At 62.7% G+C, this 13,867-nt stretch overlaps 2 protein-coding genes across 2 annotated transcripts; both read right to left on the bottom strand.

The window, feature by feature from the left end:
* Positions 1-380: 380 nt before the first annotated feature.
* LOC311422760 (uncharacterized protein) lies at positions 381-8,625 on the bottom strand. The gene is made up of 8 exons (XM_084496111.1): positions 6,921-8,625; positions 5,664-5,949; positions 5,343-5,472; positions 4,832-5,109; positions 2,382-4,174; positions 1,890-2,175; positions 1,143-1,272; positions 381-1,001 (listed from the first exon to the last, which is right to left on the bottom strand). The coding sequence occupies exons 1-8, from the start codon at positions 8,488-8,490 to the stop codon at positions 702-704; spliced, it is 4,773 nt and encodes a 1,590-aa protein (XP_084352237.1). The 5' UTR covers positions 8,491-8,625; the 3' UTR covers positions 381-701.
* Positions 8,626-11,015: 2,390 nt separating this feature from the next.
* On the bottom strand, positions 11,016-13,485 carry LOC311422954 (amine oxidase [copper-containing] 3-like). The gene has a single exon (XM_084496494.1). The coding sequence runs from the start codon at positions 12,626-12,628 to the stop codon at positions 11,027-11,029; it is 1,602 nt and encodes a 533-aa protein (XP_084352620.1). The 5' UTR covers positions 12,629-13,485; the 3' UTR covers positions 11,016-11,026.
* Between the last annotated feature and the right edge of the window lie 382 nt (positions 13,486-13,867).

Below are 13,867 nucleotides of genomic sequence, written 5' to 3' on the forward strand. Positions count from 1 at the left end.
CTGCCAGTGCACGGGGTCCAAGAGCACGGCCGGTGCACGTTCACACGGCGGCGCTGGGCTCCGTGCCTGACCCCGGCCCTTCGCCCTCTCCGGTGGGCGCTGGCAGAGCGGCTCAGCACCGCACTGAGGCAGCCACACAAGAGTTGGGTCAGGAAAAGCACTCGCGTGCCTCTTTATTGGAGCCATCTCCGCTTCCTGCAGCGCACTCACCCTGTGGGCACCCAGTGCAGCCCAGCGCACTGTCCCCATCCCCAGTTCCTGGCCTCCCCATCCCCAGTTCCCGGCCCCCATCCCCAGATCCTGGTCCCAATCCCCAGTTTCTGGCCCCCCATCCCCAGTTCCTGGTCCCCATCCCCAGTTCCCACCCGCCCCGGCCCCAGTTCCCGGCCCCAGCATCACCTGGAGCTGCAGCGGACGCACCCCCTGGGGGCTGCTGTCCCAAGGCAGTGCCCAAACGAGGACCACAGCACCCAGAGGGCAGCTGCAGCCTGGTCCCGAGTGGCTCCATCACCCAGGGGGCACCCACCTACCTCGGTGGGACGGAGCCCCGCACCCACATCCCTGAGGAGGAAGAGGAGGAGGAGGAGAAGGAGAGCAGGGCAGGTCCCGGTGAGCCAGCCACACGCCCTCCATCACCAAAACCCCTCCGAGGATGCAGCCCCATGGCCGGACGGGTGTCCCCGTGGGTGTCCCCGTCCCCGTCAGAGCCTGCCGGGCGGTGGGGGCAGGCTGATGTTGAGGAAGCCCCCGTAGCGGAAGGGGGGAAGCTGTGGGGCGCAGGCGGCCGTGGGCAGGCAGGCGATGGGGTTGGTCTCGCACGCCTCCGCCTCCCTCTCGCTGCTGAAGTAGATGCTGTCGGGCGAATCCACCGAGGGGTCCTCGTCAAAGTAGTTGTAGGGCCTCAGGAAAAAGCCGACGCCGTTCCCCACGGTCACCGTGTTGGGGATGTCCTCGGCATGGGGGACGTGCAGGAACCCCACGGAAATCCAAGCGACCAGGTCCTGGGCACGCAGAGCTCCCCGTCAGGCTGCACGGGACCCTCCCAGCCCGGCCCCCAGCCCCATTCCCACCCGGTTTGGCCTCAGGCAGGCGAAGCCTCAGCCTGGCCAGGAGCAGCAGCCCCGGTGCCCGGCTCCCCTCACCTCGTTGGTGATGGTTTCGTTGTCGATGAAGTCGGCGAAGGCGACGGTGGGCGTCCAGGGGTCGTTCTGGTTGTAGACGCTGGTGCTGGTGGGCTCCTCTTCCTTCCTCCTGGTGACGGCCAGCTTGTACCTGTGGGAGAAGGGGGGGCTCGTCCGTGCCCCCGGGTGACCCCAAAGGGATGGGACCCGGGGCTGGCTGCAGCCCCAGTGCCTTGGGGGCTTTGCTGCCCCTGGGAGGCACAGCTCAGTGCTTTGCCTCCAGCCTGTGCCAGGTCTAACTCAAACAACCTCCCCCTTCCATTTCACCCTGGTCGCGAGCCAACGCCGCGGTTAAATGAAGCATTTTTCCCAAAAAGCATCCTGTCCTCACGTGGAGATGTCAAGACCTGGGGGTAGCAGCACTGCTCCAGGAGCCCCGCTGCCCCCGCAGGGGAAAACACGTGTGATCGCTGGAAACTGAACTCATCTGGGGTCAGATTCCTGCATGGGAACTGCTATGAATGGATGCCGTTGAGCAACTTTTCTAGGCATTTTTCAGAGCCAAGAAACAGGAGAGTTTGCTGTTTAACCCTTCCTCCCCACAGGGAGAAAAGGACCAAGACGGGGACACGGTGACCGAGAAGAGGCTTGGCACCTGCAGGGGCTGGCACCAGAGGGGTCCCTTGGCACAGGGCTGCCCGTGCACCTCCCTCCCCCAGCCATTTGCAGCCTGGGTGTCCCCTTTTGCTGCCCCAGCCCCACACCTACCTGCCCCAGCTGACAGCCCTCTCCATGGGGCTGCTGTCGGGCAGATGCTTCCCGGGGAAGCTGACCACCTGCAGCCGGTAGCTGCGCGAGTGTCCCCACCGGTTGGTCTCGGGGCCGGTGAAGGAGAGGTAACGGGGCAGGGGGGCTTCAAGGGGGAACGCCGCCTCGTTCTCCCTCTCCAGCCTGCCCCGGTGGAGAAATGGCCGCACAATGGTGTTCTGCTCGCTCCAGGGGGCCTTCAGCTGCTCGTAGCCCATGTCCTGGGCCTCCAGTGAGTTCAGCTGGCCTGCGAAGCAAAAGGAAAAATTCCCTTTGAGCTCCGTCCCCACCAGGAAATGCAGCCGCGGAGCTGCCCTGCTCTGCATCCCAGGAATACAGGCAGTACTTTTTCCCCCCCAAAGACACACTTCATGCCCCATAACCCAACCTTTGGAGCCCCCAGACATGCCAAGGACAGGCAAAACCCTCGTGACCGCGCGAGTCGAGCCCTACCGCCGATGTCCAGGTCCACTTTGTAGTGGATGTGGTGGAGGTGCATCGTCCCCAGCGTGTGGGGCCCAACCTTGTTGCCGTAGTCGATGCCTCGGCCATGGAAGAAGGAGGAGCTGATGTAGCCGGTGGCGTGGACCCGGACCTCCACAGCCCCGTTGCTGTGGAACATGAAGTCCCAGACGTAGTCGTAGTTGATCAGGGTGGAGACAGCGCGGATGACGAGGACGCTTTTGCGCAGCCCGCCGTAGTACAAGGACTGCATGTCGGAGAAGTGGCGCCGCAGGGGGAGGGCGGCGTCGTGCTCGAAGACACACAGCGAGTTCTGGTTCGTCCTGGGCACGTCCGACTCAGCCAGGTAGTGCCGGTCCACGTAGGTGGCCGTGTAGGGGCAGTCAACGCCCCGGACCAGCTCATAGGCAAACCTGCCGATGCCGAAGCTGCCGTCGAGGTAGCGGGTGGACATGCCTCCGGGGCAGTTGGAGCCGTACAGAGCCAGGGCTTCCTGCAGGCTGAGCTCGTAGATAATCCTCTCCCTGCGGTAACGGATGTCGAAGAGGCGCGGGCCGGTGTTGGGGTTCATGCCGAAGGCGATGCTCCAGCCCTGGAAGGTGACGCGGTTGCCCCTGACGCTGTAACGGGGACCCTGGGGTTCGTACTGCAGCGGTCCCGGGGCGCCAGGAGGGCGCCGGGGTCTCATGGAGCCCATCACCGTGGCATCCTGAGGCTTCTCCACCCGGATCACCTCCAGCGAGCCAGCCACGAAGTCGGCCTCCAGCTTCGTCGTGCTGGAGAAGTAGCGGCCGTTGTAGAAGACCTGGCTCAGGTACCAGAGGGAGATGTCGAGCTCCCCGTGCTCCACCAGCACCTCCAGCCCCACCGGCAGCACGTAGTAGCCGGTGCCTTCCACGGCGTGGAAGATGACGAACCAGGAGGAGCGGTCCCCGGATTTGAAGCCCCGGGGGGCCGTGGTGAGCACGGCCAGGTCGGTGCCGTCGGAGGCGCAGCACGCGGCGAGGAAGCGCGGCGCCTTCCTCAGCTCATGCTGGATGAGGGCGCTGATGGCCACGTACTCCACGCCGGTAACAGGTCTGCGGTGGTACGGCACCTTCCCCCCGTACTTCTGCACCGTGACGTCCCGGTGATACGTCGGCTGTGGCAGAGGCCCCACCACGTACTCGGTGACGTTGGGGTCCGCCTGGTCACCAAAATAGAGCACGGCCAGTGCCTCCCGGGGCGGGCGAGCCCCCCCTGCATCCAGGAACTGCAGCACCTCCGCCTTGGCAGGGAGCTGCACGTCCACGGAGGCGATGCAGTTGTCGGAGGGTTTGGCGTGCGAGGCGTCCACCAGCGGCACCCCGAGGCTGCCCTGCAGGTACCGCACCACCTGCGCCAGCTCCTCAGGTGTCAGGTCAGCAAACACCAGGCTGCGGCCGTCCTCCGGGACCTCGGGCTCCGGGGGCTGGTGCTGGCAGGTGCTGGGACCCCGTCCCCTGGTCAGCAGCACGCAGACCAGGGCGAAGATCGTGGCCAGAGCCAGGAGGAGCAGGATGAGCGCCGTTTTCACGTTCATGGCTGCTGCGGTGGGGCAGGACGGGCCTCCCAGCCGCGAAACTCTCCGGGACCTGCAGCAGCAGCAGGGGCTGGAGGGGTTGTGGGGTTGGCTGTTTGTTTTTGTTTTTTTCCCCCCGTTTTTCCGCTCCGGGAACAGCCCAGACAAGCTCGCAAGGAGGGCGTAGGGTGATGTTCTTGGACGTGCCTGGGATTTGCTGGGAACCATAAAAGGCAACTTGGCTCTGCTTCCCCCGGCGGGTCACAAATTTAAATAAACCTCATTCTTCTGCACCCGTCCTTCCCGTCCTGTCCCGCAGGCTACGCTGCAGCCCTCGGGGAGGACAGATCCAGACAGCAGGGAGAAAAACCAGCGCTCCTCCCAGCACTTCCTTCCCTCCACACCCCAGCAGAGCCCACGGGGCCACCGATGCCCTGCACCGAGCCCGGTGCCCCCACACTGCAGAGCCCAGCCCTGGACCACCCCGTCCAGCCCTGCAGAGCCCCAGCATCCCCCAGCAGCCGGCGCTGGAAGCCGCAAGAACGAGACAGGCGGGATGGATAGCACCACATCTTTTTGTTTTTAAAACCTGAGATAGGCACTACACGGCGTTCGCTGCTGCAGCAGAGGAACAGGATTTCTTTCTTCCTTCCCCCCTACCTCCCACCCTCCCCAAAACAGACCCGGATTCAGCAATTAATGGAGATAAAGTCAGGCTGCCGCCTGGCAGCGCGCCAGGACAATTACGCTCCCCTCGCGCCGAGCACTAAATTAAAAGCAACACAAAAAGTGAAGTTACAACTGGAAAATGAAAATAATAATAATAATAAAAACTTCACTTTAAAAACAAAAAAATATCCTAACAGGTTGGTCAGCCTCGTGGCTCCTGGAACATTAAAGCCTGCTCATGTTTTTGAATCCGTCGTAGGTGAACGGGGGAAAGTTGGGCGAGCAGGAGGCTGTTTTGGGCAGGCAGGCGATAGGGTTGACCTCGCACGCCGTGAAGTCCTGCTCACTGGTGAAAAAGACGCCGTCGTGCGAGTAGATGGAGGGGTCCAGGTCGTAGTAGTTGTAGGGGCGCAGGAGAAAGCCGACCGAGTTCCCCACCGTGGCGGTGTTGGGAATGTCCTCCGAGTGCGGGATGTGGAGGAAGCCAGCAGTTATCCAGGCCACCAGGTCCTAGGCAGGAGGAGTTACACAACCCAGGTTATTTCAGACTAAAATCTGTGCCTGGACCACAGAGGGAGCCTTGGTGGGCTCCCACAGCCCACGAGCGCTCAGACCCCCTCCCCGGAGCTGCTGCTGTCCCGGCTGAGCCCATGGGCAATGCACGGACAACGCACGGCCAGCACCAGCAGCTCCAGCTCCTGCTCAGCCCCACGGTGGGCACCACAGCCCTAGAGCCTGCTCACCTCGTTGGTGATGGTTTCGTTGTCGATGAAGTCAGCGAAAGCGACGGTGGGCGTCCAGGGGTCGTTCTGGTTGTAGATGCTGGTGCTGGTGGGCTCCTCTTCCTTCCTCCTGGTGACGGCCAGCTTGTACCTGAGGACAAGGATGCAGATGAGACCGGCTCCCCAGAGCCTACAGAGCACCAGGCTGGTCCCCTGCAGCAACCCCAGCCCTGAGGAGCCCCTGCCCCATCCCTCTCCATGGGGAATATCCCCGTGATGCCTCCCCAGACAGATGCTGGAGGCGTCTTGGAGAACCCGGTGCCACCACCGCAGCAGCCTGACCTTGCCCAGCTGATGGCCCTCTCCATGGAGCTGGCTTCGGGGACGTGGTCCCCTGCAAAGCTGACGATCTGGATCCTGTAACCCCGCTGGTGGCCCCACTTGTTTTTGCTGTTGGCCGCGAAGTAGATGTATCTGGGGATCTTGGACTGCAGCCGGAAAGCCGCCTGGTCCTCCGTGTCCAGGACCCTCTTGGTGAGCCGCGGCCGCTCGATCTGCTGCTCGGGGTTCCAGGGAGCCCGTGCCATCTCGAACGCCATGTCGTGAGCCACCAGGGAATTCTTCACCCCTGCAAGGACAAGAAGTGGGTGAGGAGCTTCCCTGCAGCCAGAGCCTGCTCCCCCCATCCTCCCCTCCTGCACCCCAGGCTCCAAGCACCGCTCCCCAGCGCTGCGTGCCTTTACCCATCGTCTACGTCTGTCTAACCCAGGCAACACCATCCCTGTGGCATGCAGTGCTGTCCCTGGGGACCAGAAGAAGGAAACCTCCATGGGCAGAAGAACCAGTTTGCTTCCCAGTGAGAGCCCAGCCTAATTAGCCCAAGCACCTGATGGCCCAGGTGCTGTTTCTGCTCATCAGCAGCCATCCTGCGAGGACGCGCCAGGAGGAGCACAGGCTCCGAGCGCATTTGCACATCACAGAAGTGGAGCAGCTCTGGTCTGTCCACAAAGAGGATGCGTCAGCCAGGGGCTCGGAGCAATGGGAGAGGCAGATAAACGGGGACGGGATGGCAGAGAGCTGGCTGAAAGAGCTCGAGGGCCAGCAGGGTGCTGGCAGAGGGGCCCCGTGCACGGACCACAGCAGCAAACCTCTGCTGGCCTCCAGACGAGCCTCCACCCCAAAAAAAAAACTTGGACCAGAGCCTTGGGACCTGCAGTCAAGGTCAGCGCCAAGACCTGCCAAAGAGGACCCACCCACAGCTACTGCAGTGCTCGTTTTCATCCTCCTTCTGATGTGAACAAGACTTTGAACCCCACGCCTGGTGTGGCAGCATCAGGCAGACACAGCCTGACATTTCACATGCCCTTTTCCTATGTTTAGAGTTTCGCAATCCACACCCCACTTTTTTTTCTTTTTAAACAGAAATACTCAAAACTCATCCTAAAGGGGGAAGGCCCCGACCCCTGTAGCTCTATGGGAGCACATCGCCCTACCCCATGCATGGAAAGTAAAACCCGTGAAAGGACCACAAAACACAGAGTTTGAGGAGCCTGTAAGCACTCATGGAGGGCACAAAACGGAGACAAGACCCAGACCTACCTCCAACATCCAAATCCACCTTGTAGTTGATGGAATGGGTTTGTATTGTCCCCAGCGTGTGCTCCCAGACCCTATTGCCGTACCGCAGACCATCCCCATGGAGAAAGGAAGAACTTGGGTACCCCGTGGCATGGACTTTAGCCTCGATGGCCCCATTCTGGTAGAAGATGAAGTCCCAAACATAGTCGTGGTTGCCCAGAGACGTGATAGACCGCAGGACCAGCGCGGAGTTGACCAGCCCACCGTAGTAGAGCGACTGCAGGTTGGAGAAGTGGCGCCGCAGCGGGGAGCCCAGGTTCTGCTCGAAGACGCAGAGGGCGTTCTTGATCGTCCTGACGGCCTGGGAATGAGCCAGGTAGTGCACGTCCACGTAGCTCGCCAGGTAGGGGCAGTCGACCCCGCGCACCAGCGGGGAGCTGTAGCGCCCGATGCCGAAGCTCCCGTCCATGTAGCGCGTCGACATCCCCCCGGGGCAGTTGGAGCCGTACACCGACAGCGCCTCCTGCACGCTCAGCTCGTACACGACCCTCTCCCCCTTGTAGCGGACGTCCAGCAGCCGCAGGCCCGTCTTCACGCTCATGCCAAAGGCGAAGCTCCACGCCTGGAAGGCCACGTGGTTCTTCCTCAGGCTGTAGCGGGGGCCCTGCGGCTCATACTGCAGCGGGAACGCCGTAGCCCAAGGCGCTCGGGGTCTCATGGATGAGAAGTCCCCGTCCGGGGGCACTTTCCTCACCTTCTCCACGCTGATGCGGCCCTGCACGTAGGCGCTCTCCAGCTGAGCCATGTCCCTGTAGTACTGCCCGTTGTAGAAGACCCTGCTGACCGCCCACTGGCCCATGTCCTGGCTGCCGTGGTCCACCAGCACCTCCAGCCCCACGGGGTGCAGGAAGAAGCCGCTCACGTTCTGGAACACGACGAACCACGACTTGCGGTCCCCGGACCTGAACCCGTGAGGAGCCGTGCTCTGAAACACCACGTTGGTGCCGTCGTAGTCAAACACTTCTTGCAGGAAGGTGGGGGCTGCAGCGAACGCCACCACCTTCAGGAAGGCTCCCACCTGCTCGTACTCGCTGCCCAGCATCGGTCTGCGGTGGTACGGTACCTTCCTCCGGTACTTCTGCACCGTGATGTCCCGGTGATACGTCGGCTGTGGCAGAGGCCCCACCACGTACTCGGTGACGTTGGGGTTTGCCTGGTTGCCAAAATAGAGCACGGCCAGCGCCTCCCGGGGTGGGCGAGCCCCCCCTGCATCCAGGAACTGCAGCACCTCCGCCTTGGCAGGGAGCTGCACGTCCACGGAGGCGATGCAGTTGTCGGAGGGTTTGGCGTGCGAGGCATCCACCAGCGGCACCCCGAGGCTGCCCTGCAGGTACCGCACCACCTGCGCCAGCTCCTCGGGCGTCAGATCGGCAAACACCAGGCTCTGGCTCCGGGACCCCGTCTTCTCCGCGCTGCGGGGCTGGGATTCGCAGCCGGGCGATCGCCTCCCCCTGCTCAGCAGCATGCAGGAGAGGATGAAGATGACCACCGCAGCCCCGAACAGGAGGACGTAGGGGAGCCTGGGGTTCATCTCTCCAAGTGTCGAGACAGCGCGCGGGGCTCGGCTGTGGCGTCCGGACTGCGTCCCTCACCTGCAGCCCAAGCTCTTAATTCAGTCTTGGTGTGGGCGTGCAGGCGTCGCTTCCGATGTGGGGAGGAAACCTGGAGCTCCCCGGCGACTCCGCGCGCAGCTCCCAGCTCCCAGCCAGTTCTGCCTGTTCCCTCCCCACCCCGGGCGCACCGAGCTGGGCAGCTGGCGCCCGACTCCTGCCCCGGGTTACCCAGCGGTTTCCCTGCTACAGGGCATTTGCTCATCCCAGTGCACCTCCCGGGACGCCCTGGCCCGTCTCACGGATGCTCCGTGGATCCGGCACCCACCCCACGGGGCCAGCACCCTGCTGGAAGGGCAAGGTGCCCAGATCCAGCACTTCTCCTGCTGCCTTGTCCCGAGCTGGACCAAGGAGCTCGGTTGTCTGTGAGGGCTGTGGGTGCAGGATGGGGAGCACGGCGATGCCACGGGACTGGCTCGGCCGGGTTGGCTCCTTCTGCAACACGGACACCCCGTGAGCTGGTCCTGCCTGGTGCTCACGGAGAGCCCCCGGCTCCCCAACACCACCACAGCTCCTCTCCCCGTCACCTCCGAGTCCTTCCCAGCCCTAAGGGAAGGGACCCGGCTGCTCCAGTTCTGGCGCTGGTGCTCCAAAAGGGCTGAGATGGGAGGAAGCTCTGTGGTGAGATCAGGCAGCATTTACCAAACCCCAGCAGTAACCGCGAGCAGTGCCAGCTGCAGGCAGAGGGGCTCATGAGGACAGGCAGCTCATGGCACTGATCCAGCCCCCCCAGCCCCTCTCCCCCCACCAGGACCCTCGGGCAGGAGCCAGCAGGGACACAAAGGGGCCTGAAGGGGAAGGCTGTGCCCCTCTGTGCGCATACCCGGGGGGCACAGCCCCTCTTTTGCCAGAGCCTCTTCAGCCAAGGTGGGGCCAACAGCTCCTACGAGGGCAGCCCCACGTTAGGGACAGCCGAGGACAGCTCACCCGGCCACCACAGCCCTCGTCACGGCCAGCTGGTAGGCACAGGGCAGGGGCTGAAACCACGACAGCTTGGCACCAATTTTTCCATCACAGCGTTAATTTAGGAGCTTCTGGTTTGTCTCACTGCCAGCCAGGGAGCACTCGCCCGTTTCCCCTGCAGGTCCCACGCCAGCCGCAGATTGGGATGCGAGGAACCTGTGCTGGAGAGGCTCTGCTGTGCTGTGCCCTGCTCTGGTTTTCCTTTACAGGATTTGAGGTTGCGAGGGCTCCTCTCGAGCACCACACGCTGCTTCTAACCCCGCTGCTCGGGACAAGCTCTCCCTTTCCCTCGCCAAGTGGACCAAGGCTGGGGCTGACACAATTCTCCAGAGCTTTCCAGCCAGGGCTCTGGGTCTGTAAACAAAGCGGGGAAAAGCAGGGACACAGCAGGGACACAGCAGGGACACAGTTTTGGACCTTGCCACCACACAGGAGCTCTCTTTTAGCACGTTTGCCAGCCTTGTTTACAGGAAGGGCACCGGTGTCAGCCCTGCTTTCGGCCACAGATGACAGCCACAGCATTTCTCAAGGCCACACAAATCCCGGGGACAGGGGGACACAACCCCGCTCCACGCAGAGGACGCGTGCCACTCCTGACCTGGTGTCACCTGCAGCTCCAGCCCCAGCAGGGCTGAGAGCAGCCAAATTTCTCCTCCAGCGGGCACAGACGGAGCCCCCAACCCACCGGTGGTCTTGCAGATTTTCTCCCCCGGCTTTCACAGCAGCAGATTTTGGTGACAGACACCCAACGCCGCCAGTCGGCGCCTGCTGCACCCAGTGCTGCCCCTGCATCATCCTGAGCTGCGGGTTCTGGATCAGTCCCAGAGGGGAAACAAACCCCGTGCATGCAGCCCACGCATCCCAGCGTGGCCGTTTCACCCTCGGCTGCAGCAGAGAGCTGCTCCTGCAGGGACCTGCTGCCAAAAAGCCCTGCCCGCACGGAGGAGCGGGGATTTCTCCCTCTCTCTACAACAGCTCCGCAGCTCGAGGCTCGGGATCCAGCCGAGGGTTTCCTCAAAAGGGAGGCAGGGACCGAGCTGCCAGAGGTCAGCCCCGCGGTGCTGCCACCCAGCCGCATGCCGGGAAGAGGAGGCACGGATGGGACTTTTCCGAGCTGTAAGTGAAGTCCCAAAGCAGCGCCAGGCGTCGCAGGAGCGGCTCACACCTCCCCTCCTGCAGACAGCGCCGCGTCTGCCCCGTCTGTCTGGCCACGCTTATGGCAACACACCCCGTGCCAGACGGGAGGCCTCAAGGAAACTCAAACGCTTGGCAGCCGCTGCCTTTCCATGCCTTTCCCCGGGGCTGAACACAGAGCTCCCAGACAACTCGCTCTGCCTCCAGCTCCATGACCTGGACAGACTGCTGAACACATAGAAAAATAATTTGGGGATGAAGTAAGAGGTTGGGAGAGCGAAAAAGCAGAGATCAGATGTCAGTGAGGAGGGACTCCACGGAGCAGGAGGCAATCCCCAAAAAACTCTGGGGTTTACCACATTAACAGCAGGAGTTCGAGGAAGACCCGGACCTACCTCCAACATCCAAATCCACCTTGTAGTTGACCGAATGGGTGTGAATCGTCCCCAGCGTGTGCTCCCCGACCCTATTGCCGTACCGCAGACCATCCCCGTGGAAAAAGGACGAGCTCGTGTACCCCGTGGCCTGGACTTTGGCCTCGATGGCCCCGTTCTGGTAGAAGATGAAGTCCCAAATGTAATCGTAGTTGCCCACGGTCGTGACGGACCGCAGGACCAGCGCGGAGTTGACCAGCCCGCCGTAGTAGAGCGACTGCAGGTTGGAGAAGTGGCGCCGCAGCGGGGAGCCCAGGTTCTGCTCGAAGACGCAGAGGGCGTTCTTGATCGTCCTGACGGCCTGGGAATGAGCCAGGTAGTGCACGTCCACGTAGCTCGCCAGGTAGGGGCAGTCGACCCCGCGCACCAGCGGGGAGCTGTAGCGCCCGATGCCGAAGCTCCCGTCCATGTAGCGCGTCGACATCCCCCCGGGGCAGTTGGAGCCGTACACCGACAGCGCCTCCTGCACGCTCAGCTCGTACACGACCCTCTCCCCCTTGTAGCGGACGTCCAGCAGCCGCAGGCCCGTCTTCACGCTCATGCCAAAGGCGAAGCTCCACGCCTGGAAGGCCACGTGGTTCTTCCTCAGGCTGTAGCGGGGGCCCTGCGGCTCGTACTGCAACGGGAACGCCGTAGCCCAAGGCGCTCGGGGTCTCATGGATGAGAAGTCCCCGTCCGGGGGCACTTTCCTCACCTTCTCCACGCTGATGCGGCCCTGCACGTAGGCGCTCTCCAGCTGAGCCATGTCCCTGTAGTACTGCCCGTTGTAGAACACCCTGCTGACCGCCCACTGGCCCATGTCCAGGCTGCCGTGGTCCACCAGCACCTCCAGCCCCACGGGGTGCAGGAAGAAGCCGCTCACGTTCTGGAACAAGACGTACCAGGTGGCCCGATCTCCAGACTGGAAGCCACGGGGAGCAGCAGTCACCGCTGCCAGGCTGGTGCCGTCGTACTCCATCACCTGACGCATGAAGGACGGAGCCGCGGGGAACACCCGGCTCTTAAAAAATCCTGCAATCTGCTCGTACTCGACAGCCAGCGTCGGCCTGCGGTGGTACGGCACCTTCCCCCCATACTTCTGCACCGTGACGTCCCGGTGATACGTCGGCACCGGCAGAGGCCCCACCACGTACTCGGTGACGTTGGGGTCCTCCTGGTTGCCAAAATAGAGCACGGCCAGCGCCTCCCGGGGTGGGCGAGCCCCCCCTGCATCCAGGAACTGCAGCACCTCCGCCTTGGCAGGGAGCTGCACGTCCACGGAGGCGATGCAGTTGTCGGAGGGTTTGGCGTGCGAGGCGTCCACCAGCGGCACCCCGAGGCTGCCCCGCAGGTACCGCACCACCTGCACCAGCTCCTCAGGTGTCAGGTCAGCAAACACCAGGCTGCGGCCGTCCTCCGGGACCTCGGGCTCCGGGGGCTGGTGCTGGCAGGTGCCGGGACCCCGTCCCCTGGTCAGCAGCACGCAGACCAGGGCGAAGATGGTGGCAAAAGCCAGGACGAGGAGGATGAGCACGGTTTTCATGTGCATGCCTGCTGCTGGTCCTCAGGCTCTTCCCGAGCAGGGTTTCTAACTGCTGCCTCTGTCAGTTTACCGCTGCACTGGATGGATTAGCACGGAGAGCACAAAAGGCTGGGAGAGGCGAGGGGAGGAGATCTGAAATTCGTTGTGACCAGAAAGGGCAGACCTCACTCAGCTGCAGCCTGCTCTGAGTTCCTCCAGGAGCAGTGCCCTGAAAGAACCAGTGGAGATGCGGGGTCAGTGACTCAGACCTCAGCTTCACATCATTCCGTTACTTTTTCGGTCCAGCCCAGCTTCCTGAGGCTGCTTGGAAAAGCGAGGATCCTGCAGTCAGCCCGAGGTGGCTGGGACCCCTGCGAGCCTCTCACAGGCTGCGAATTGTTGCCACCCTGCAAATTTCACTTTGCAGCTCACCGAATTTCCATGTTTACCAGGCTGCTTCCTTGTAAACGTTCCCCCTGGCAGCGCCATTTCGAGCTTGGAGGTGCTTTTTGTTTTACTTTTTTAAAATCTTCCACGTGGAAGCCTCTGCTGAGAACACATCCATCTGTGTAGTAGCAGGAAAACTTTGGCAGGCACGGAGAGATGGAGTTCAGGACGAGATTCAGGTCCCAAGGCGCTGCGAACAACCAGCCCTTAGTTTGCACCTCCGAGCAGCCCTGAACTAACGAATCCCCCCGAATTCCACTGAAACGACATCAAGCAGCTTTTGCCTCTGCCTCAGATTCAAACACAAACCGAGGCGCAGCTTTGGAGGAGTTCCCCCGAGGACAAGGCCGACCTTGTTCCTCCAGGAGAGCCTCCCGAATTTCGTGAGAGCCGCCCTCAGCCGTTGGTGCTCCCAGAGCATCACCGACAGCCCTCGGCCGAGCAGCACCGGGGGCAGACGAGACGCGCCGCAATCCCTGCCTGCCCCCGAGCTGGTGCCGAGAAGCACGAGGAATCCAAGAGCACCAAAGCTGGAGAGATTCGACCCAACGTTTCCACTCCAGCTGCCAGCCTCACCTCGCCTCACCCGAGCCTTCCCGTCCTCCTCCTCCTCCTCCTCTGTCAGAGTTTCCTGGTGGGAGACGGGGCCCTCCTCCAGCCCGCAGCTCGGCCTCGCGCCTTGCCTTGGGCTCGGCCTCGCTTACACCAGATACCACGCTGGCAGGCAGAGAGCCCCGCGGCTTTAGGACACGCTCCATTATCCTCACCACCCTGGGCAGCTCGCAGCCTTCTTTAGCCTCAGCTGCAGCTGGGCAGGCA

The sequence above is a fragment of the Aythya ferina genome (assembly GCF_964211825.1).
Source record: "Aythya ferina genome assembly, chromosome: 23".
Taxonomy (NCBI): Eukaryota; Metazoa; Chordata; class Aves; order Anseriformes; family Anatidae; genus Aythya; species Aythya ferina.

What these genes read in the sequence shown, in the direction of transcription:
- LOC311422954 (XM_084496494.1), bottom strand. Translation starts at nt 12,628, where the DNA reads ATGCACATGAAAACCGTGCTCATCCTCCTCGTCCTGGCTTTTGCCACC.
- LOC311422760 (XM_084496111.1), bottom strand. Translation starts at nt 8,490, where the DNA reads ATGAACCCCAGGCTCCCCTACGTCCTCCTGTTCGGGGCTGCGGTGGTC. An exon ending in ACGAAACCATCACCAACGAG is followed by an intron (nt 5,110 to 5,342) that starts GTGAGCAGGCTC and finishes CCTCCTGCCTAG; the next exon opens with GACCTGGTGGCCTGGATAAC. An exon ending in AGTGGACCTGGACATCGGCG is followed by an intron (nt 2,176 to 2,381) that starts GTAGGGCTCGAC and finishes TTTGCTTCGCAG; the next exon opens with GCCAGCTGAACTCACTGGAG.